Source organism: Chiloscyllium plagiosum, unplaced genomic scaffold (genome assembly GCF_037043375.1).
Source record: "Chiloscyllium plagiosum isolate Xiang-an unplaced genomic scaffold, Cpla_swu_hap1 HiC_scaffold_5, whole genome shotgun sequence".
Lineage (NCBI taxonomy): Eukaryota > Metazoa > Chordata > Chondrichthyes > Orectolobiformes > Hemiscylliidae > Chiloscyllium > Chiloscyllium plagiosum.
The window spans coordinates 71,102,894-71,129,207 of NW_028270143.1; the positions used below are offsets into that span (position 1 = coordinate 71,102,894).

The 26,314-nt window shown below is 41.2% G+C and overlaps 1 protein-coding gene across 1 annotated transcript in view; it reads left to right on the plus strand.

Annotated features, from left to right (window-relative positions):
• The window catches only part of kcnh8 (potassium voltage-gated channel, subfamily H (eag-related), member 8), a 452,253-nt gene that overhangs the window by 200,008 nt on the left and 225,931 nt on the right, over positions 1–26,314 (plus strand). The window contains exon 3 of the mRNA XM_043690211.2: positions 14,545–14,676. Coding sequence (XP_043546146.2) covers positions 14,545–14,676 — 132 coding nt within the window. The remainder of the gene's footprint in view (positions 1–14,544; positions 14,677–26,314) is intronic.

Sequence of the window (26,314 nt, forward strand, 5' to 3'; positions counted from 1 at the left end):
AACATGGAAATTGTGTTTCACTAACTTGATTGAGTTTTTTGAAGAGATGTCAAAGAAGATTGATGAATGTAGAGTGGTAGACATTGTGGGACTTCAGCAAGGCATTTGACAGGGTTTCACTTGGTAGACTGGTTAGTGAGGTTAGATCGCATCTGGGGAGAGCTAGCAAATTGGATACAAAATTGGCTTAAAATAGGAGAGATCTGGTGGTAGTAAAACGTTGTTTTATGTACTGGAGGCCTGTGACCAATGGTGTGCCACAAGAATTGATGCTGGGTCCACTGTTTTTCATCACTTATATAAAGGATTTGGATGTGAATATAGGAAATATGGTTAGTAAGTTTGCAGATGACATTAAAATTGGTGATGTAATCGAAGTTGAAGATGGTTATCTCAGAGAACACTAGGACCTTGATCAGATGGGCCAATGGACCGAGGAGCAGCCAATGGAGTTTAATTTAGATAAATGTGAAGTGTGGAATTTTGGAAAGGCAAACCAGGGCCGGACTTATACTATAAATGGTAGGACCCTGAGGAGTGTTGCCAAACAAAGAGACCTAGAAGAGCAGGTGTATAGCTCCTTGCAAGTGGAGTTGCAGGTATACAGGTTTGTGAGAAAAGCATTTTCCATGCTTTTCTTCACAGGTCAGTACAATAAGTACAGGAGTTGAGATGTCATGTTGCAGCTGTACAGGATATTGGTGAGGCCACTTTTAGAGTACTGTGTACAGTTCTGATCTCCTTACTATTGGAAAGGTCTTGTTAAACATGAAAAGGTTCAGAAAGGATTTACAAGGACTTTGAGCTATGGGGAGAGGCTGAATAGACTGGGGCTGTTTTCACTGGAACATTTTAGACTGAAGGGTGACTTATTGAGATTTATAAAATCATGAGGGGCATGGATAAGGTGGATAGCTAGGTAGGGGAGTCCAAAAATAGAGAGTATAGGTTGAAGATGAAAGGGAAAAGTTTGAAGAGGAGCTGTGGGATAACTTTTTCATTCAGAGGGCAGTTCTTGCATAGAATGTGCTGCTAGAGGAAATTGTGGAGACCAGTACAATTATAACATTTAAAAGGTATCTGGATGTGTGCATGAATAGAAAGGATTTAGAGAGATAAGGGCCAAAAATTGGCAACTGAGTCTAAATCAGCTTAGGATATCTGGTCGGTACAGATATGTTGGACTGAAGGGTCTGTTTCAGTACTGTATAAATCTATAACTGTAGAACTCCCTGCACTTGTTCAATTTTTCTTGGGCATCTTGTGTTCCGAGTCATCAGAATCTACTATAAGCTTACCCAATCCTGTACGTCCCTCAATATTGAGTATTCTCTGGAATTTTGGGACTCACTTTTCCCCTCTATAGGAACATGTCAGCCCTGAACGTTTACTATTTCTGTTTTGAATGACTGTCATTGCTCTGATGTAGATTTTTCAATAATAGCTGCTCCCAATCCACTTTTACAGCCCAGAGGACTTAACATTGAGTTCTTGAATTTCACATAACCTTTCCACCCATCCCCCAACTCACTTTCCAGCCCCTCCTCCTCATTTCCTTTCTCTGACTGGCCCTTCCTTCCATCAGCTGGACCAACCAGGCCATACCCTCGACCTGTGTTCGCCTATCACTACCTCATCATTCTGCTACTCCACCCATCCCACTCACCCCTCGTTCTTTATCTACCTGCCCCCCTGTCTAGTCATGAAGAAGGGTTATACCAGAAATGTCGACTTCTCCACCTCCTGAGGCTGCTTGGCTTGCTGTGTTCCTCTAGCCTCCTGTTTGTCTACCCAATCCACTTGGGCTAGATCCTGTCTGATTGTATTAAAACCAGACTTTCCCCAATTTCTGCTCCATCATTGTCCTTTCCCATTACTATTTAAATCTTACTGTTTCATGGTCACTGTCACTGTAATGCTGTCCCAGTGATATTTCTACCACTTACCTGACTTTGATCCCTAAAATTAGTAATACCCCATCTCTTGTAGGACTTTTCTGAGTACTCCTGTATATGTTTTAAGAATCCCAACCCTCGAGCCATTTACATTTTGTCTATCCCAATTAGTATTGGGGAAGTTAAAGTCTCCTATTGTTATTACCCTATTATTATTTCACTTCTCAGAAAATTACCTTCTTCTCTGTCCTTCTATCTGTTCCTGACTGTTTGGAGATCTGTCCTACACTGTCAACAATGTGATTGCCCCCTTTTTGTCTTGAAGTTCCATTCATTTGGCATCAATTGAGGAGTCTTCCAAGTATCACACCTTCTCACTGCAGTAATTGACTCTTTGATCAATATTACAACACCAGCTCCTCTTTTATACATCTTCTGAAAATTTTATTTCCCAGAATATTGAGCTGCCATTCCTGCCTTCCCTCACATGTGATGACAATTATGCCATATCCCCGTTTGCTAATCAATAACAACCTAGCCACAAATCAATGCCTCACTCGCAAGTCTCCTCACATTAGAATAAATACCACCCAGCCTTTCTGAGCTTTCTTGTGTCTTGACAATGTACGCTGTGTGTGTTAGGGACTGACTTGGCTTTTCTCCTACATGTGTCTGTGCATTAACCAGTACTGTGACTCCACTCTGAATCCCATTCCTCTGACAAATTAGTTAAGCCAAATAGAAAATTAATTTTTAACTTTTATTTTGAAAAGAAGTGAATACTCTTACCTTTCCTTGGTGCAGCTTTACAGTAAACAGAAACAACTTATCTCCTGTCTACCAATCACCTCACTGCTTTGCACTGCTACTGATTGGCAACCTTTTCAAATTCTGGCTAGGTTTCTGTAGGAGGTTATATGCTGTTCCAACTATGCTCAATATGGGTCTCGTCCCTCAGGCTTTAATTGGGAAGCTCTGCAGCCACTGTTTACTGCACTGCTGCTCCGACTAACCCCTTTTCAACTCAGAGTAACCTATAACTAGAAAAGTTTCATTTCATTTATGACTGAGTCCCACTCATCTCTGTTGTAACAGAGTACTTCACAGCAATGCTGATTTGCTGCACAGTCCTCCGATTTGGTGTAATTAGCCTCAGAAGAATGGAGCAGGCTGAGTAAAGTATGTGCTGTTCTGTTTACCTGAACAATCCTGGGATCAATGTTCTAGTGAGACATATAGAGAGGGCTTTAAAGCAACTGTTGGGGACGAAGTATCAATTGTGGTAATAATACATTAAAGAGAGAAGAAAAGGTCAGAGAACAATGTTGCAATCGGTGAAGTGAAAACCAGAGCATTCCTGGAAGTGGCTGAACATGCAAAGGGAAGTGAACATCAGCAGATAAGACCATGAATACGAAAAATGTTAAAAAGAGATTTAAAAACTCCAAACCTGAATGCACATAACATTTGTAACAACTCAGATGAATTGACAACTTAAATAAAATTAAATCAGTATGATCTGATGGCCATTGCAGAGACATGCAAGGTCATAAAGTCTCAGGCCTGTATATTCAAAGGTACACAACTTTTTTTTCTTCCTTAGTAGGGTCATACAATCATTCACAGCTTAGAAAAAGGCCCTCTGGCATATTATTTCCACACTGGTTAAAATCAACCACCTAACTGTTTCAATCCATTTTCCAGCACTTGGCCCACAGGTTTTTAGAATTAAAATTAGATTTTATTGTCATTAGATTTTTATGCCTTGGCAACACAAGTATACATCTAAATACTTCTTAAATATTATGAAGATTCCAGCCTATACCACCCTTACAGGCACTGAGTTCCAGATTTCCACTATCCTCTGGATGAAAACAGCTTTTCCTTACATCTCCTCTAAACCTCCTGCCCCTTACCCAAATCCATGCCTCCTGGCCAAAGATCCCTCCATTAAGGGGAAATGTTCCTGCCTATCCACCCTATCTATGCCCATCATAATTTTATACACCTCAATCATGTCTCCTCTCAATCTCCTCTATTTTAAGGAAAACAACTCAGTCTATCCATTCTCTCTTCGTAGCTAAAACTCTTCAGCTCAGACAACATGCTAGTAAATCTCCATTACAGTGCAATCACATCCCCCCTATAAAGTTCATTCCAAACTGCACACAACACTCCAGCCTGACCAATATTTTATACAGTTCCAGCATAACCTCTCTGCTCCTAAACTCTATGCCTCAGCTAATAAAGGCAAATATACCACATGCCTCCTCAACAACTTTAGCCACCTGTCCTGATGCCTTCAGTGACACACACACCAAGGTCCCTCTGATCTTTGGTGCTTCCCGGAGTCTAACCATTCATCGAGTATTGCCTTGTTTTGTTTATCCTGCCCAAGTTCACCACCTCACATTTATCCAGATGGAAGTCAGTTTGCCACTGATCAGCTCATGTGACCAATCCATCAATACATTCTGGGTCGAGAGTATAGTGCTGGAAAAACACAGCAAGTCAGGCAGTATCCAAGGAGCAAAACAATTGACCGAAACATCAATTCTCCTGCTCCTTGGATGCTGCCTGACCTGCTGTGCTTTTCCAGCACTACACGCTCGACTCTGATCTCCAGCATCTGCAGTCCTCACTGTCTCTGTCAATACATTCTGAAAGCTAAGGGTATCTATCTCACTATTTATCACTTCACCAAGTTTTGTATTATCTGTGATGACATTCTTTTGTTGGATGTGGTATCAGTGGCAAGGAAAGCATTTGTTCTGCATTTCTAATTGTCCTTTGAGTGAATTACAAGACCATTTCAGAGGTCTATTAAGCCTCAACTACATCCCTGATAGCTTTGTCTTCCAGAATTATTAATCAAATTTAAATTCCACTACTACTGTGGTGGGATTTGAATACTTGTTCCCAGAACATTAGCCTAGGATTCTGAATTAGTTATCTACCTACATTCCTACTATGTCCATTCTGGAAAGACAGGAAGCTAGGGAAAAAAGGATGGGTAGCTCTTTTACATAAGCTACCAGCGCAATAAAGAGAAATGAGTTCAGCTCGAAGACAAAGCAGAATTAGTTTGGGGAGAAACAAGAAATAAGAAAGGTAGAAAGTCACTTGTGGGCGTAGCTTATAGGTCCCCTAACAGTAACTACTTTGAAGGAGGGACAAAACCAGGACAAAAATGGATGTTTGTGAGAATTATGTGGGTGACAGTAATCTCCACATGGGCTGGATGGAAAAGATTGGAAAAATATAACATGGACAGCAATTTTGTTAGAGTGCTTTCAAGACACTGTCTTACAGCATATTAAAGCTAAGTAGAGAGCAGGTTATTTTAGATCTGTTTTTCTTCAGCATCTAGAGTGAACTTTGTCTGCCACTTACCTGCCCACTCCACCAACTAACTTATATCCTTTACAAGATCTAACTGGCCTCCTCACAGTTTCCAATGCTTCCAAATTTTGGACCATATGCAAATTTTGAAATTGCGATCCACAGACCAGACCTAGATGATAAATACATTGAAGAGAAAGAATGGGGAACTCCATTACATACCTTCTTCTTGCCTGAGAAATATCCACTGACCTTTATTTTCTATTTTCTGTCACCGAACCAATTTTGCATCTAATCTGTCCCTTTTGTTCCATGCTCTGTAACTTTCCCCACAAGTCTCTTGCTTGGGACTGTGTCAAATGTCTTTCGAAAATTCATGTACGCTACATCCATAGCATGATTCTAGTTGACACTTACTGCTACCTCTTCAAAATACTCCAGCAAATTAGTCAAACACAATTTCACTTTTCAAAATCTCTTCCTCAAAAACCCACATTTTCCCATGTTAGTGTTGATTCTATCCGAAATAATTGTTTCTAGAAACGTCTGCAACACTGAAGTTAAACAGACTTGTCTGCAATTACTGGGTTTATTCTTACATCTTTTTTGACAAAGGGTGTAGCTTCTCCAATCCTCTGGCATCTTCCCAAGAAAGATTAAAAGATGATGGTTAGTTTCACTGTAATTTTCACTGTCACTTCCTTTGATATTCTTGCTGTCTCACTCAGTCCCCAATGTCTTATCAACTTTAAGTATTAATAGCCCATTCATCGTTTCCTCCTTATCAAATTTGAACACTTCTAGTTACAGAACGCACCATGGTCTGTGTAAAATCTACTGCCTTAATAAAGATAGCTGCAAAAGTGTTCATTTAACACCTCAGCCATGCCCACACCTCATTGTTAAATCCCATTCTTGTCCTTAATCAGCTCTACTCCTTTTACTATTTATGCACCCGGAGAAGACTTTGGGATTTCCCTTTATGTTAGCCACCAATCTTCTTCATAATCCCTGTTCACTTTTCTAATATACTTTCTTGTATACCCTCTGAAATCTCTGTATTCTGTTTCATTTTCAATTGCACTTCTACCTGACACTTGCCAAAAGTGCACTTAATCAACCTTATTTTAATTTCTATCTCCTTTTACACACAGGGATATCTGGATTTGTTTGCTATCCCTTTCCCTTTTGAGGAAATTGTACCCAAAGAATGTCCACTTTGAAGGTAGCCCATTTTTCAGCTATCGTTTTTCACCTTAACCTCTTGCTCCAATCTCTCTGGTCTAGTTCCATTCTTGGCCTGTTGAAGTTGGGTGACTCCCAGTTAATTATACTTACTGTGGATTGCATGTTCTTCTTTTCTGTCAGTGTATCTTTTAATACAGCGATCTGTGTCTTCTGAATGTCCCTCCACTGACAAATGATTACTTGGCCCACCTAATTTCCAAGAACAACAATAGTTATTATTATTAGATCTTATTGTCACGTGTACTTGAGTACAGGAGTACGGTGAAGGAGGCATACAGGTCGCCATTCTACGACACCATCTTAGACAGGATTAAAAGCAGAAGCAGAAATAAAGAAAACGGCCAAAAGAAAAGGAAAAATCCAAATCACTCCCCAACCTTCTCCATGAGACCTTTTCACTAGCAAAACAAAGTCCATCCCTCAATCTGTGAACACTCAGGTGCCTGAGTCCCCACACACCACCATAGCCAAAATGCCATTGCTTCCGCAATCGGGCCTCAGGCCCAGCTATGTCCTGGAGATGTACCATCGCCGCTGGAACACTGTCGCTACTCTTCGGCACCATCTTGCCTCCACCGACCACACCACTGCCATGAGTCTGCACTGGGCCGATTTTGGCAATGCAGCTGCTGCTGAAGCTGCCAGGTCCCAAACTGGCCCCAAACGCAATGCTGGACCCACCACATCATAGCAGCCGGTGCCTCGTTCTGGCTTATGTTGCTGCAGCCACTGCCTCCAAAAGCGAATGGCCCTCACAGCTGCTGATACGGGGGAAGGATTCGCTCCCACCACTGCCACAACCCAGCAAAGGGGAACCTGGCCACTGCAAAGGGGAAAAAAGAAAGAACAAAGAGCAAAAACAAAAGAAGTAAAAAAGAAAGGAAGATGGAAGTGGATGAGCCTGGGCTCAGAACCCAGCCCTGAATACTGCTATTTCGCTCTCGGACCTTCCTAATTGGACAGGACCAATACTGCTGTCAGACATTTTCCTGACCACATTCCAGAAGGTTTGCCCCTCTCTACCCACTGCCCCAGTCTACCTTTGGGTAGTTAAAATCCCCAATTATAATCACTCTATAATGTTGGCACTTCTCTGTAATTTCCTTGCAAATTTGCTCCTCTACATTATTCCCACTTGTTGGTCTGTAGACTACATCAAGCACGGAAATTGTACTTGTTTTTATACAATTAGCTCCAGCGAGGTTGATCCTCTCCTTCAACTTTTATTCCAGCGCTGTGGTACTCTCCTTAACCAGCCCTCCCACTCTCTTCCTTTCCTTCCGTTAATAGCCTTTCTGCAAACCTTGTAGTCAGGAATATTTGACAACCAACCCTGCCCTTTCTTGAGTCAAGCCTCACTTGTAGTCACAGCATCATATTTCCTTATGGCAATTTGTATCTGTATTTAAGTTCCCCATTTTATGTACAGTACACCAAGCTTTCACATATGTGCACAATAACCCTGATTTTGCCTTCATTACTTTATCCCTTATTCTAACTTCACTTACTGACTTTCCCTTCTCATGCTAGTGCTGTCTGTCTCTGCAGATATGTTGGGCACCATGATATTCTTCTCGGATATTGTCTCTTGGTACCCATACCCTTGCTGAATTCAATTAGAGCCTTTCCACTAGGAAAAACCTTCTGCAAGGAAATTGGTATGATCTATGTTCAGTTTCTGGTTTTTACAGGTGCCATCTTCCCTTGACCCAGTCCCAGAAATGTAAAACCCTCCTTCCTACATCATTTTTCCAGCCAGCTATTCATTTGCCTTACATTTTGATTCCTGTACTCAGTTGGACATGGAGCCTGGGAGAAGCCAGAGATTACTACATTGAAGGTCCTGTTTGTTGCTTTTCTACCGAGCTTCCCTGGTTTTGATTGCAAGACCATGTCTCCCTTCCTTTCCTAGTCATTGGTATCGATGTGTATCAGGGCTTCTCACTGTTTATTCTCCTCCAGAAGAATGCCTTGCAACTGTTCCATAACATCCTCAACCAGGACACCTGGGATGGGGTGGGGGGGGGGGCGCTGGTGGCAACATACCATCCTGCAATCACATTTATAGCTGCAGAGATGCCTAACGCCGATCTCCATCAATGACTTGTCGATCACTGTTGCTTCCCTTTTTGTCTTCCTCCCTCATGTACAGCTTAGCCGATTGTGGTGTCTGAAACTTGACTCTAACTGTATGCTCTTAAGGAACCACGGCCTCTGCCTTCTTCCAAAATGGACACTGATTTGTGAACATGACCCCAGGGAACTCCTGGACCACGTTCCTGTTTCTGAAGTCAGAATGGAATTACTGAGTTCCTTTCTGACTTCAGAGCCATAAGCTTTATTGTGTGCATTTCTCCAAAAATTGTAATCCACGTAACTCTGAATCTGATGGATGTGCCACAAGTGACTCCAGCCACTACTTGAGCTCTGAAAGCTGGAGCTCAAATTTCTGCAGCTGGCAGCACTCCTAGTACAGTACATGGGGTCATGTAGGACCAGGGTAAGGGTCCATATCTTCCCACAGACCACATATTCCACTCGATCAAGCTGAACTGTTATACCTTAAAAGTACTTCCCTTATATGATTACTTACATTACTCTACTATTATTCCCAGTGTTTCTTAATTAAATCCAGGTAAAGCTACTTCTTTAAAAATAATACACTTCCCGAACTGACAGGAATTTAAAGGTAGTCACTAATAGCAGTTTCTTATCAACTAATGACCTTACAGATTTTCTTTGATTTGCTGTGGTTTTTTCCACTCCCCTTTCAAACTCCGTACAGGCTAGTTCTCAGCAGCTAATTGGGATGAAAAAATTAGTAAGGAGGTGCAGCAAATGATTCTGAAGGCAATTGGAAATTTATAACTTATTACAAGGAGAAATTTGCTGCAGCTGTATAGGGTATTGAAGAGCCTACATCTCAAGTATTCTGTACAGTTTTGGTCTCCTCATTTACAAAAGAATACTGCTTATTTACAAAAGAATGTATGTCATTCAGAAAAGGCTCACTCAACGGGTAACTAGGGTGAAGAGGTTATGAGTTGGGCCTGTATTCATGGCAGTTGAGAAGAATGAGAAGTGATTTTATTTGAACTTGACAGGGTGGATGATGAAAGGATGCTTTCTCTCTTGGGAGAGGCTAAAGCCAAGCGACACAGTTTTAAAATAAAGGATCGTCTATTTAAGATGAGAATGAATAGATGTATTTTCTTTCAGGGGGTTGTGATTCTGTTGAAATCTCTTTGCCAGATAGTGATGGAGGTACTATTGAATAATTTTATGGAAGAGGTAGGTAGATTGTTGACTCAGAAAAGATTCATAGGGTGTCAGAGATCATCAGGAACTTGAGGCCTCAGTTAGACAAATCATGACCTTGTCCAATGGGTACGAGATTCTTGCTCCCTGTTCGGATGAGGAAAAGGGCTCTGGACAGGATGAGCCAACTGACCAAGGCACCATGGTGCAGAAGGCTATTCAAGAGGGGGGATTTAATAGACAAGTAGTGGTTATAGGGGATTCTATAATTAGGGGGACAGATAGTATCCTTTGCAAGCTGGATCGGGAGTCTCGCATGGTGTGTTGCCTACCCGGTGCCAGGGTGCGAGACATCACCGACCGGCTTGAAAGGATATTGGAGCTGGAGGGGGAGGATCCAGTTGTTGTGGTCCACGTTGGTACCAACAATATAGGCAAGACTAGGGTGGAGGACCTGTTTGGGCATTACGAAGCACTAGGCAGGAAATTGAAGCACAGGTCCTCAAGGGTCATAATCTCCGGATTACTGCCCGAGCCACGTGCCAATTGGCATAGGGACAAGAAAATTAGGCAAGTAAACACGTGGCTAAGGGATTGGTGTGGGAAAGAGGGATTTCACTTCATGGGGCATTGGCATCAGTTTTGGAACAGGGGGGATCTGTACCGTTGGGACGGTCTCCACCTGAACCGATCAGGTACCAATGTTCTAGCGAAGAGGATAAATAGGGTGGTCAGTAGGACTTTAAACTTCTGAGTTGGGGGGAAGGGAAAGTGAAAGCGACACGGAGTATGGAGGTAAATGGCAAGATAAGCAGCAGGATAACATGTTTCCAGGCGGATTTAAAATTGAGGCAGACTGAGAATGCAGTAAAAAGCAAGGATAACTTAGGACATATGACTTCCAACATCTCTAATGATAAGGAAGTTAGCATTAAGGCACTTTACCTGAATACTCGTAGCATTCATAACAAAGCCGATGAACTAATGGCAGAGATAATAGTGAATGATTATGATGTAGTAGGCATCACAGAGACTTGGTTACAGGGGGGTCAGGACTGGCAGTTAAACCTCCATGTTTTTCAACTTATCGAAAAGACAGAGAGGTGGGCAGAGGAGGTGGGGTTGCCTTGTTAGTTAAGAACAAAATTAAATCTATGGTATTGAATGACATAGCGTCGGATGATGTGGAGTCTGTGTGGGTGGAATTGAGGAACCACAAAGGCAAAAAAAACATAATTGGAGTTGTGTATAGACCTCCTAACAGTGGTCAGGACCAGGGACGCAACATGTACCGGGAAATAGAGAAGGCATGTCAGAAAGGCAAGGTTACATTGATCATGGGAGACTTCAATATGCAGGTGGACTGGGTAAATAATGTTGCTAGTGGATCTAAAGAAAGGGAATTCATGAAATGCTTACAGGATGGCTTTTTGGAACAGCTTGTCATGGAGCTCACAAGAGAGCAGGCTATTCTGGACCTAGTGCTTTGCAATGAACCAGACTCTATAAAAGATCTTAAACTAAGGGAACCCTTAGGAAGTAGCGACCATAATATGGTAGAGTTCAGTCTGGAGTTTGAAAGGGAGAAGGCAAAATCGGATGTAATGGTGTTACAGTTGAATAAAGATAATTATGAGGGCATGAGAGAGGAACTGACTAATATAGACTGGAAGCAGAGGCTAACCGGGAAGACAGCAGAGCAAAAATGGCAGGAGTTTGTAGGTATAATTGAGGACACTGTACAGAGGTTCATTCCCAAGAAAAGAAAGATTAACCGGGGAGGGATTAGACAACCTTGGCTGACAAAGGAAGTCAGGAAATGTATTAAAGAAAAAGAGAGATCCTATAAAGTGGCTAAGAACAGTGGGAAATCAGAAGATTGGGAAGGATACAAAAGCAAACAGAGGATAACAAAGAGTGTAATAAGAAATGAGAGGATCAAATATGAAGGTAAGCTAGCCAGTAATATTAGAAATAATAGTAAAAGTTTCTTTCAGTACATAAGAAACAAACGACAGGCAAAAGTAGACATTGGGCCACTTCAAACTGATGCCGGAAGCCTAGTGATGGGAGATAAGGAAATAGCAGGAGAACTTAACAAGTACTTTGCGTCAGTTTTCACAGTGGAAGACATGAGTAATATCCCAAAAATTAAAGGGTGTCACGGGGCTGAGTTGAGTATGGTTGCCATTACGAAAGAGATAGTGCTAGAAAAGTTAAAAAGTCTTAAAATTGATAAATCTCCTGGCCCCGATGGGATACACCCTAGAGTTCTGAGAGAGGTGGCTGAGGAAATAGCAGAGGCATTGGTTGAGATCTTTCAAGAGTCACTGGAGTCAGGAAAGGTCCCGGATGATTGGAAGATGGCTGTTGTAACCCCCTTGTTCAAGAAAGGATCAAGGCAAAAGATGGAAAATTATAGGCCAATCAGCTTAACCTCGGTTGTTGGTAAAATTCTAGAATCCATCATTAAGGATGAGGTTTCTAAATTCTTAGAAGAGCAGAGTCTGATTAGAACAAGTCAGCATGGATTTAGTAAAGGGAGGTCATGCCTGACAAACCTGTTGGAATTTTTTGAAGAGGTAACAAGTAGGTTAGACCAGGGAAACCCAGTGGATGTGGTCTATCTAGACTTTCAAAAGGCCTTTGATAAGGTGCCACACGGGAGGCTGCTGAGCAAGGTGAGGGCCCATGGTGTTCGAGGTGAGCTGCTGGGATGGATTGAGGATTGGCTGTCTAACAGAAGGCAGAGAGTTGGGATAAAAGGTTCTTTTTCAGAATGGCAGCCGGTGACGAGCGGTGTCCCGCAGGGTTCGGTGCTGGGGCCACAGCTGTTCGCAATATATATTAATGATTTGGATGAGGGAACCGGGGGCATTCTAGCGAAGTTTGCCGATGATATGAAGTTAGGTGGACAGGCAGGTAGTACTGAGGAAGTGGGGAGGCTACAGAAGGATCTAGACAGGTTGGGAGAGTGGCCCAGGAAATGGCTGATGGAATTTAACGTGAGCAAGTGCGAGGTCTTGCACTTTGGCAAAAAGAATAAAAGCATAGACTACTTTCTATATGGTGAGAAAATTATTAAAGCCAAAGCACAAAGGGATCTGGGAGTGCTAGTCGAGGATTCTCTAAAGGTAAACATGCAGGTTGAGTCCGTGATTAAGAAAGCGAATGCAATGTTGTCTCTTATCTCAAGAGGGTTGGAATATAAAAGCAGAGATGTACTACTAAGACTTTATAAAGCTCTGGTTAGGCCCTATTTGGAGTACTGTGTCCAGTTTTGGTCCCCACACCTCAGGAAGGACATACTGGCACTGGAACGTGTCCAGCGGAGATTCACACGGATGATCCCTGGAATGACAGGTCTAACATATGAGGAATGGCTGAGGATACTGGGATTGTATTCGTTGGAGTTTAGAAGATTAAGGGGAGACTTAATAGAGACGTACAAAATAATACATGGCTTGGAAAAGGTGGATGCTAGGAAATTGTTTCCGTTAGACGAGGAGACTAGGACCCGTGGACACAGCCTTAGAATTAGAGGGGGTCATTTCAGAACAGAAATGCGGAGACATTTCTTCAGCCAGAGAGTGGTGGGCCTGTGGAATTCATTGCCACGGAGTGCAGTGGAAGCCGGGACGCTAAATGTCTTCAAGGCCGAGATTGATAGATTCTTGTTGTCTGGAGGAATTAAGGGCTACAGGGAGAACGCTGGTAAGTGGAGCTGAAATGCGCATCAGCCATGATTGAATGGTGGAGTGGACTCGATGGGCCGAATGGCCTTACTTCCACTCCTATGTCTTATGGTCTTATGGTCTTCCTGAATGGTAGAGAAGGCTAGAGGAGAGGAGACCTGCTCCAGGTTCCAATTTGTGTATTTTTATTTCTGTGCTACAGTAGGAGTTCTTTGAAATTCTGTGGAATAAAAAACCCAGTGTATCTTACAGTGATAACTTTTGAATCTGCACACTCAGATTTTCTCTGGTCATACATTCCTGCCTTAATGTATATAACTAAATATCATTCAATTCATATAGTTATACCATATTTCCAATGCTTTTGGAATAAAGTTCCCTGCTGTGACTCTGGAAAGTATTTTGTAATAAGTGATGTGTCTAACACTGATTTTAGAATATTTGTCAAAGATGGTTGGGATAGTTAAGTCAGCCATTTGAAGAATCTATCATCTATCTTAGTTTTTCTGGGCAACAGATAATGAAAGGCTTATTCAGAAGGGTGACGATAAGTACACTGTAAGATCTAAGAATTGTTGGAAACTTTTACCTATATACAGTACTGCTCGGTCACATTGCCTTGTGCATTTGAGTTTATTTTGGTTCATTGATTACATTGTTTCTTTGTGGCTTGAGGTAGTTTGAAGAAAAATGTCTTAGATTCAGTAAATTTGGCAGTCTGCATAGTGAAGATTGACCCTGCATTTTTACATTTGATATTGAAAATAAATTCTTTATCTGTTGCCCTTTAATCAGGAGCCATCTCAAACATCCCCGAATTGATTTTGGTTAAATATTCTGGTCTGCTGTCATTTGGGCACAAACAAGGGTTGAGATAAAAACAGACTCACTATTCATTTATTATTGTTGCAATGATTAATATTATTAATTATGAATTAATAAAACAGACAAAAGGTTGTTCCAACTAAAGGTTTGTTAGAGTAAAATGCTCTTTTGTTTCTAATCTCTTAGCTTTTGCTTTCCCTCTGCAATTCAAGTGGAGTTAAATTTTAAGTATGCCACAGAAGGTAAGCTATAATGGTCAATGTCTGCTTTTTTTTAAATAGGTAATTCTTTCTGGTGCCTACTTGATGTTGTGCCAATTAAAAACGAGAAAGGAGACGTAGTTCTTTTTTTGGCATCCTTCAAAGACATCACTGTTACCAAAGTGAAGATTGCCCAGGAGGATAAAAAGGAAGGTCAGTGTTTCATCTTGAAACGTTGCTTATTTAAATGAGGCAGCGAGATGTGCTTTTTTTACTGCCAGATTCCAAGTAAAATGCAGTAATTAATAAGTTTGCAAAAAAACAAAATTCATAGTGAATAATCTGGTATTGCTGTTTTGTTTTTTTTTCAGATATAGCTATTCAAAGCATATGTTCCTTTATAAATTATGTTCAACCTCAGTTAACTGTCTTCAAAGTTTTTGCTGTTAAGTCCATGTATCATAAACATTTAGTTTCCCAATTTAACCCAACATGCAATTTCCTATTATTTTCTGAATTTAATTTTATTCAGCATTTGCAGGCTTAAGGTTTTCAATTAACTTTTTGCTCATTCACAAAACTAAGTTTAAAACATGCCTGCCATCTCTTTTTATTGTCATCTTCATCAAATAAACATATTCTATGACTATTACTATATTACTAAATTGAGAATTCAAATACTTTCCAGAAACAAATTGATAAATGTATCATAGACTAAACAGCCTGAAAACAGCCCGCTCAGTTGAATAAAAACTGAAAGAACAGTGGATGCTGTAAATCAGAAAGAAAAACAGAAATTGTTGGAAAAGCTCAGTAGGTCTGGTAGCATCTGTGAGGAGAAATCGGAGTTAATTGAGCCCATTCATCACTGATCCTCCAAACAGCATCCCACCCCATCCCTGTAACTCTCTATTTCCCATGGCTAATCCACCTAACCTGCACATCCCTAGACCCAATGGGCAATTCAACATGGCCAATCCACTTGATCTGCACATCTTTGGACTGTGGGAGAAAACTGGAGCACTTGGAGGAAAACCACAGAGACACAGACAGAATGTGCAAACCCAACACAAATAGTAAACTCAGGGAATATTGAACCTACCATGAAGCAGCAATTCTAATCACTGAGCCACTGTGCCATCCTAATCTATGATACAATCAAATCTATTCTCAATTCTCTTCATCTAATACTATTGCCTATTTCTTTTTCTGCCTTGTATTTTTCCCAACTACCACTTAATTGCATCTATACTATTTATCTCAACAACTCCTTGCTCTAACAAACTTCACATGCTAACAGAAAACTAGAAGAATACATTTCTTCTGAATTCTTTATCGAATTTATTATTATCTTAGAGAAGGAACTGTCATGTACCAGGCCAGACACCCCAAAACATTTCAAGAAGGTAGCCTGGAAGCTAAATTTGCAAGTTGCTTTAAACAGGTGTAAAGTGGCTATTCCAGGAGAAAGGGCCACTGGTCAAACCACTCAGTTTAAAACAAAACAGAATTTATTTGCAAGATTACTGAATGAAACACAAACAAAAGAGAACAGAATACAGAATAACTTATCCTATCCGAAAACCAACAGATTATCCCAATTTAATGATGCTATTCCAAATACTTGCAACAATCCCCATAAACACCACTTGACACAAAAAGTAAGATCAAACACAGGGTCTTCTAGGAGAGATGTCAGACTGAGAGTACCAGTCTGGACCTATTCCTTTGGATCTAGCAGCTTTAGAACACTAGTGTGCTAAAAACCAAACCAAACCAGAGTGAAACCGAGCTGGGAGAATTGGCCACTCCCCTTTCATTGTACAAGTGTTTTTCTTAAAACTTAAAAGCCTTTTGATTAGTTATAATCAAATTGGCCCGAAAACCTTTCAATTTAGACTTTTTGGAGTCTGTGTCTTTAGCGACCTCTCTGACAAAAAGCAACCAAGGACAACGAACCTTGTTAAAAGAGCAGCATTATCACAGCTTGCCCCTTAAAAAAATGAACCATCAATATCCAAACATGGGTTCATTTTAAAACCCTTTAAACTTAAATTGTTCTTACTCTACAACACACATATACATTACATTGGGCATATGCCCGAAACGTCAATTCTCCTGCTCCTTTGATGCTGCCTGACCTGCTGCGCTTCTCCAGCAACACATTTTTCAGCTCTGATCTCCAGCATCTGCAGTCCTCCCTTTCTCCTATATGCATTACATTGACAATAATCATGCAAACATGCATTACTACATTATGTTTCAGTCTGTTGTACGCCTATCACCGAACACCTCCATTTCTCATTCAAGTCTCAACAATGCATCGGCAATCACTTTTTCTCATCCTGCCGCATGCACAATGTTCAAATTGAATGGCTGTAACAACTAGCTCCATCTAAACGGCACGGTGGCACAGTGGTTAGCACTACTGCCTCACAGTGCCGGAGACCTGGGTTCAATTCCCGCCTCAGGCGACTGACTGTGTGGAGTTTGCACGTTCTCCCCCTGTCTGCATGGGTTTCCTCCGGGTGCTCCGATATCCTCCCACGTCCAAAGATGTGCAGGCCAGGTGAATTGGCCATGCTAAATTGCCCGTAGTGTTAGGTAAAGGGTAAATGTAGGGGTATGGGTGGGTTGCGCTTCGGCGGGTCGGTGTGGACTTGTTGGGCCAAAGGGCCTGTTTCCACTATGTAATGTAATGTAATCTAATCTAATCTAATCTAAACAGTCTGGCATTTTTGTTCTTAAATTTCTCCACAAACTTCAATGGGTTATGTCAGTGTATGTGATTGCTTCAGCTACGTTACTGATAACATAAACATTGAAATGTTGTAATGCCAACACCAAGCTCAAAGTCTCCTTCTCAACTGTCGAATATTTCTGCTGATGAATGTTCAACTTCCTGGAGAAATATTCGATAGGTGTTTTGATCTTCTCGTTGTCTTCCTGCAAGAGCAAAACACCGACACCCACATCACTCGCATCGATAGCCTCCTTGAATGGCTTTGAGTAATTAGTTGTGGCTAATACCGGGACAGTGGTTAACACAGCTTTCAGGCTATCAAATGCCTCTGATAGCCTGTTTTCTAACTTCTTGCCTTTCTTTAGCAATTGAGTGAGTGGAGCAGCCATGCTGGTAAAATTTGGTACGAATTTTTGATAAAATCCACTCAATCTCAGGAACTGTAGTACTGCTCTTTTTGTCAGTGGTATGGGAAACTCCCCAATTACCTTTGTTTTTGCATCCTCTGGCGCCATTTGTCCATGTCCAAAAAACATGGCCCAGGAAGGTGACTTGGGCTTTTTCAAAATAACTTTTAGCCAGGTTTCTCACCAAGCCTGCCTTCTAAAATTGATTGAACAAGTCTAATAAATGTTGGAACTGTTTCTTCCATATGTGACTAAAAATCATCAGGTCATCTATATATATGACACAGTTGGGTAATCTGGTAATGACTTTATTGGTTAGTCTCTGATATGTGCTGGTGCATTTTTCACACCAAATGGCATGACTTTAAACTGATACAGTCCATTTGGCATTACAAAAGCTGAAATTGCCTGCACTCTTTCTGACAAAGATACCTGCCAGTATCCTCTGAGCAATTCCAACTTAGAAATGTAAGTTGCCTGTCCCACATTCTCAACACCGTCTTCCAAACACGGAACTGGATATACATCATTCTTTGTAATGACATTGCCTTTGCAATAGTCCACACATAACTGTTGGTGCCATCTGGTTTTGGTACCATTACTATGGATGAGCTTCAGTCACTGTAATTCACTTCGATTATGTCGTCTTGGAGCATGCGCTCTATCTCCTTCTGAACCTGAGCCAGCTTTAGACAATTATGCCTATAAGGATGTTACTTAATCAGAACAGCATCTCCTATATCTATGGTGAAGTTGATGCTGCTCCTCGGATGCTGCCTGAACTGCTGTGCTCTTCCAGCACCACTAATCCAAAATCTCCTATATCTACGTCATGCATAATTAGGTTAGTACTTCCCAGTTTATTTCCTTATATCTCCCCAGGTAATAGTAATAGCTCTTTCAGGTCACTTTGATTTTCCTTTGGAAAGTAACTCAATAGTATATCCCAATTTTTGACAATATCCTCATTGTCCAGTTTAATTTGAGGAATATCCAATTCAGAATCATCTAAACTTGGTTCTTCCCTCAGTGTTGTAACCAATAACACATCCTCCTCTTGCTTTCCTTCCCTGTCAAAGTACCTTTTGAGCACATTCACATGACACACTGAGATTTCTTTCTCTGGAGTCCTTTCCAAATAATTCACCTCACTCAATTTCCATTCAACTTGATAAGATCCATAAACCTTGCTTTTAAAGGTTCACCTACCACTGGAAGTAACATTAACACCTTACCTAACCGATAACAAAATTGCAAGCTTTAGATTTCTTGTCTGCTTCCTGTTTCATTGTATGCTGTGATCCTTGCCAATGCTGTCTCGCCAACTCCCCAGCTCTATTTAGCCATTCCTGAAATTTAGTTCAAATATGTGGAGTCTGAGTTCTGACTTACTAATTTCTCATTAATCAATTTTAGTGGTCCTCTCATTTCATGCCCCAAATAGATTGAATTTGGTCGATTCATTTGATGCATCTCTGACTACAAAAAAGCACCAACAAAATTTCCTTATCCCAATTATCTGGATAGTCCTGACTATAAGCCCTCAACATGGTCTTTAATGTCTGATGCCACCTTTGTAGTGCACCCTGTGTTTCCAGATGGTTCACAATTGAATTGTTTTATGTCTAAGTTATCTATAACTTCCTTGAATAATCTGGATGTAAAGTTTGATCTTTGATCTGATTTATCTCTGCGGGTGCTCCATACTTAGTGAAAATTTTGAGTAATTCCTCTACAATCCTTTTAGCTGTGATATTGCATAATGGGAAAGCCTCTGGAAATCTAGTGGACACATCCATTATTGTTAACAAATACTGATTCTCACTTTTTGTTTTAGGTAGGGGTCCTATGCAATCAATTAAGACTCTTGTAAAAGTTTCCTCAAATACAGGAATAGGTATTAAAGCAGCAGGTTTTATTACTGCCTGTCGTTTTCCAACGACCTGACATGTATGACAGATCTGGCAAACTTCAACTACATCCTTGTGCATTCCAGGCCAATAAAAAAGTTTTTGTATTTTCTCTTGAGTTTTTCCCACTCCTAAATGACCCCCAAGTGGTATCTCATGCACTACCTCCCTTCAAAAACTCATCGGCAACACGAGTTTGATTAGATTCCCTACAGTATGAAAATAGGCCCTTCAGCCCAACAAGTCCATACCGACCCTCCGAAGAATAACCCTCCCAGACCCATTCCCCATATGTACCCCTGACTAATGCACCTAACACTATGGGTAATTTAGCATGGACAATTCACCTAACCTGCACATCTTTGGACTGTGGGAGGAAACCAGAGCACCCGGAGGAAACCCACGCAGACACTGGGAGAATGTGCAAACACGACACAGACAGTTGCCCAAGGCTGGAACCAAACCCGAGCCCCTGGTGCTGTGAGGCAGCAGTGCTAACCACTGAGCTACCGTGCCAAGTTGATGAACTTCTGCCCATTTCTCATCAGTCTGAACATGTGATGATCTCCATTTCCTTATTAAGACATCATTTTAAAAATAATAACATTCACGGATACATTTGGATACTTATTCAGTATATGTCTTTTGATACAATTGCTTTAAATTTTCATCTTTCTACTGTAACTCAGTTCACCTATCAGAGCTAAAAATGTCTGCTTTGACATCTTGTCTCAACCATCTGATCAAACAGGGTCTCTGCTAATTCCACTTCAACTTTCTTATCTGTACTTTTTGATCTCCCCATCTCAATTGGTAACTTTGTAACCTCGCTACCACATAGTCAGGAAAAATCCCAGTAAATGTGTCCTGCAATACTTTAGTTGCCTGAGTTTTCATGGGTGTTCAACCACAGTAGGCAGCACTCCTACTGGTGAATCAACTACATCATTAGCAAGGATAAATTGTATTCCTGGAGCTGAGAGTTTGTGCAGTACTCCTACCATGACTCCTCCACTCTTCACTGGGCACTCTAACCTCACTCTGTATTATTGAGCGGTTCTTGTCTCACCATGAATTCCCATTACTAGCATATTTTCTGGCAATAGTCCTTCTGAGGTACATATCTGCTTATCTTTCAACATCACAGACTGAGAGAATCATGTGGCTCTAAATATTGTAACCTGCTGCTCCTGGCCAATGCGAATAAACTTTACCTTTGCAGGTATATTGCTTAAGGAAATCTGGCACTTCCTCCTTAGCCAAACTCTGACCAGCTTGTACATTCTAGTGCAGCTTTCTGGCCTTTACTGTGCTTTCCAAACTCACCGACGTATCCTGTTTTCCTACACTTGGCTTCCCAGTCCTTCACCAGCCCACCAACACTTTGATTTCATGTGGCCTACTTTGTTGTGGTGAAAATACCGGAGCTTTTTAACTTCTCTGTCCCCTTAAAGGGTATCCTTTCTACCCTGTTGTAAGTTATCCGTATGATCTTCACTGGGATCTTCCTTTTCATGTGATGATTTCTCTTTTCCCAATTTCTATCCCTCATGGATTAAAATTGATTCTGGAAGCTAAACTTCGATCTATGGAATAATTCATAATCATCAGCCATTTCAACTGCTAATCTTGCCATTTTAACTCTCTACTCTTCCACATGAGTTTGCATTACTTCAGGAAGTGAATTTCTGAAGTCCTGTCTAAGTGCCAATTTCTGAAGTTCAAACTCCCTCTCTTTCTTCCTTACCTCTCTCTCATTCTCTCTTTCTTTCCCTCTTTCCTCTGCTTTTCATCATAATTCCTTGTCTTTTGCCTCTAACTCAAGCGGCTTCATTTTCAATTGACTTTTAGCCATCTCTAAAGATTCTGATGGTGTTTCCATCAAATTTAAATGCTGAGATTTTATTGTAATTATCTCTCCTTTCCTCACAGAAGAAGGCAGATCCAGCTCCAGCTTGTCTCCTAATTCCTGCAGCTTGGCCTTACTCACCTTCAGTAAAACCCCCAAAGTCACCTCTTCCACCTTCAGAAAATTCTTGGTGACTGGAAGAGCCATTACTAACCCAAGCACTGTTTAACCCAACCATACTCAACACCCGGAATGAAAGACACTAACACCTACCACTCGCTGTGTTTGAGTCCAACAACCCTAATCCCAAATTGGAACTATAGAACAAATCCCACAAAGAGCCCCCAATCTGTAATGGACCAGGCCTGACCCCTCAAAACATTTCAAGAAGGCAGCCTAGACCCTAAATTTACAAGTTGTTTTAAGCAGGTAAACAGTGGTTACTCTAGGAGAGATGCAGCTGGTCAAACCACTCACTCAGTTCTAAACAAAACAGAATTTATTTGTGAGATTGCAGAGTGAAGCACAAACAAAAGAGAACAGAATACAGAATAACTTATCCTATCCGAAAACCCAACACATTATTCCGAATTAATGATGCTGTTCCAAATACTTGCAACAATCCCCATAAACACCCCTTGACACAAGAAGATCAAACACAGGGTCTTCTAGGAGAGACGTCAGACTGAGAGTACCAGTCTGGACCTGTTCTTTTGGATCCAGCAGCTTTAGAACACTAGTGTGCTAAAAACCAAACCAAACCAGAGAAAAGCTGAGCTGGGAGAATTGGCAACTCCCCTTTCATTGTACAAATTTTTTTTGAAACTTAAAAACCTTTTGTCTGAGGCAGTATCTGTTAGCTATAATCAAATTGGCCCTAAAGCCCTTCAAACTTAGACTTTTTGGAGGCTGTGTCTTTTACGACCTTTCTGGAAAAAGAAACCAAGGACAACATAACTTTGTTAAAGGAGCAGCATTGTCACAGAGCCAGTTACAATATTATCTGGCATGGGCTCAATTGTTATTCTTGCTTTAATTAAAGAATGAGTTTGATAACACTGTCATATTTGATGTACTTATTGGATCAACTTCTGTAAAATGTTCCTTGAAACACCCAATTTTTGATGGGTGTGGGGCTGCAACTGGGCTAGCTGACCTAGGAAGCACAGCAAATGCAGTCTTAATGGTGGGATGGTGTGCAAACATTCAAGCAGTTTGTAAAACTGGAATAAATATTCCTGTTTTCTTATAAGTTAGACTCTTTAGTTCTCAAATCTTACACTCTTCAACCTCCCCATCTTCCACCGCCCCTTTCCCTCCATGACAATTGATGTGCTCCTAATCATCACTTAATGTCCCTTATTATCTTCCATGAGTTGGTCTCAGTGACCATATAGAGATGGATAAAAATAAACTTCATACAAGCTAACCCATGTTTATTCTTGTGGATTTCACAATGAAAAGAAAACTTACATTCATAAAATCATTCAAAGCTTTTAACTCTCTTCAAGTGTTTGATTACTCATAAAGCAAACTTTTATTCAAACCCCACACAAAGGAAGATTAATCTTTAAACTGTCTCTTTAAGATGTCAGTCAAACTGAGATTGGGCGTAAGCTTTGATGTAGAATTTGAAACTCAGCCAAACATACATGCATAATAATATCCTTGGGAAATGTCAGTAAGACGCTCAACTGAAACTCCATGAACAGATGTCACTGTTTTTTTTAATCTATGTCTGTCAATCCAAGTTTTTCTTTAACTCTCACAGACAGCTGTAGCCTGGGCTTTATGAAATTTGACGAGTGTGACATTTTCAAAAAACTACAATCATGACAGTTATCCAGAGGATACTGCTTTATATATGTTTGCATCTACTCCATAAATTTAGAGTACACTGAGGGCATTGTTGCTAAGTATGCAAATAACACAAAGATAGGTGGATGGACAGGTTGTGTGAAGGAGACGTGGAGGCTGCAGAAGGACTTGGACAGACCAGGAGACTGGTCAAAGAAGTGGCAGATGGAATGCAATGCGGGCAAGTGTGAGTTTATGTACATTGGTACAAAGAAGAGAGGTGTAGCCTATTTTCTAAATGGAGAAAGACTTCGGAAATCTGAATCGCAAAGGGATTTAGAAATCTTAGTTCAGGATTCTCTTAAGATTTACAAGCAGGTTCACTTGGCAGTTAGGAAGACAAATGAAATGAGTAGATTGAAAAGAATGATCCTGGGGAGAACGAGCTTGTCATAAGAGAACCAGTTGAGGACTCTAGGACTGTACTTGCTGAAGTTCAGACTGAAGTTCTTATGGAAACTTACAGAATACTAAGAGGCCTGAAGAGAGTGAACATGGAGAAGATATTTCCAACAGTAGGAGAGTGCACAATCTCAGAGTGAGTGAAGGGACAATCCTTCAGAAGTGAGATGAGGAGGAATTTCTTCAGCCAAAAAGTGATGAATCTATGGAGCTCATTGCCACAGACATCTGTGGAGCCAAGTCATTGATTGTATTTAAGACAGAGATAGCTAGGTTCTTGGTTAATTAGAAGATCAAACATTGTAGGGAGAAGGCAAGAGAATGGAATTGAGAAACATTCAGCCACGATCGCAGACTAGATGGGCCGAATGGCTTAATTCTGCTCCCATATCTTATGGTCTAATATTCTGTCTTTCTGGTTTTTTTTCAACCAGTATAGATAACTACATACTCATAGAATAATATAGAATAGAACATAAAAGTGCAGTACAGGCCCTTCGGCCCTTGATGTTGCACCGACTTGTGGAACCAATCTGAAGCCCATCTAACCTACAGTATTCCATTCCATCTGTATGTCTATCCAATGACCATTTAAATGCCCTTAAAAAAATGAGCCCACTACTGTTGTAGGCAGTGCGTTCCACACCCCTACTACTCTCTGAGTAAACGAAACTACCTCTGATATCAGTCCTATATCTATCACCCTTCAATTCAAAGCTATGTCCTCTTTGTGCTAGCCATCGTTATCCAAGGAAAAAGGCTCTCTCTGTCCTACCTATCTAACTCTCTGATTATCTTATATGTCTCAATGAAGTCACCTCTCATCCTTCTTCTCTATAACAAAACAGCCTCAAGTCTCTCAGCCTTTCCTTGTAAGATCTTCCCTCCATACCAGGCAACATCCTTGTTATTCTCCTCTGAACTGTTTCCAAAACTTCCACATCCTTCCTTTAATGCAGTGACCAGAATTGTATGCAATATTCCAAATGTTTTGTACAGCTGCAGCTGATCTAATGGTTCTTTACCAATAGAAGCTAACACACTGTATGCCTTCTTAACAACACTATCAACCTGGGTGGCAACTTTCAAGGATCTATATACCTGGACACCGAGATCTCTCTGCTTATCTGCACTACAAATAATCTTACCATTAGCCCAGACTCTGCATTCCTGTTACTCCTTCCAAATTGAATCACCTCACACTTTCCTATATTAAACTCCATTTGCTACCTCTCAGCCCAGCTCTGCAGCTTATCTATGTCTCTCTGTAACCTACAACATTCTTTTTACATTATATTCCATTTACCATGATCTTGCTCATTCATTTATTATGTTCAAGTCCATTTGAAGCTTCCTTACACACTCCTGAGAGACCATACATTATTCCTCCTGCAAATGTGGGAAATCAGGGGCACTTGCAGTCTCCATGGTGACCATGCATGCAGGAACTGTTTTCAGCTGCAGCTCCTGATTGACAACATAGAGCACCTGGAGCTACAGATGGACTCACTATGAATATCCATGAAGCTGAGGACATCATGGATAGCACATTAGTGAACTGGGTCACACCACCAATAAGGGCTACCCAGGCAGAAAAGCATTAGGCGACCTCCAAGAAGACTAGTAACCATGAACAACTATTGCAGGAATCCCTATGGCCATTTTCCTTTCAAACAGATATACCATTTTGGATACTGTTGTGGGTTTTGGCCTTTCAGGGGAAAGCAGCAGCAGCCAGATCAATGGCAGCACGACTGGCTCTATTGTACGACAGGAAGGGTCAAAATGTAGTGGAGCGGTAGCGTTAGAGAACTCTATATAAGGGTCACAGACAGGCATTTCTGTGGCCACGAGCGAGACTTCAGGATAATGAGCTGCCTCCCTTGTTCTAGAGTCAAGGATGTTTCTGAGTGGGCACAGAGAGGGTGAGCAGATAGAGCTTATGGTCCGTGTCTAATGACAGGCAAAAGAGAGATGAGGAGAAAGTGAGGACTGCAGATGCTGGAGATCAGAGCTGAAAATGTGTTGCTGGAAAAGTGCAGCAGGTCAGGCAGCATCCAAGGAACAGGAGAATCGACGTTTTGGGCATAAGCCCTTCATCAGGAATCATTCCTGAAGAAGGGCTTATGCCTGAAATGTCGATTCTAAAAGAGAGATGAGGTCTTACAAAGGGCATTTGAGGAGTTAGGTAGAATGTTGAAAAGCAAAATAGGTTGTAATCTCAGGATTACCCCCTGTGTCACATGCTCATGAGGCCAGAAATAACAAGATAGTATGTGGCTAACAATGTTAGCAATAGAAGGGTAGGATTCAGAAATCTGGGTCATTGTGATTTCTTCCATGGCAGGAGGGACCTGTACAAGAAGGACAGGTTGCACGTAAACTGGAGGGACACCAATATTCTTGAAGGGAGGATTGCTCGTGCACTTGGGAGGGTTTAAATGGGTGAGGCTGCAAGGTGGGAACCAGAGCAGTAGGAGTGATCGAGGAGAATGTAGAGGTTTAGTCAAATACATCTAATAGGAAGAACAGACAGGGCCAGATTAATGAACATGGCAGAATTGGCAGTCTCGAGTGTATTTATTTTGATGCAAGGAGTATAACAGGTAAGACAAAAGAGCTTGGAGCCTGGATTAATACATGGAACTACGATGCTGTAGCTATCACAGAAACTTGGTTGAAA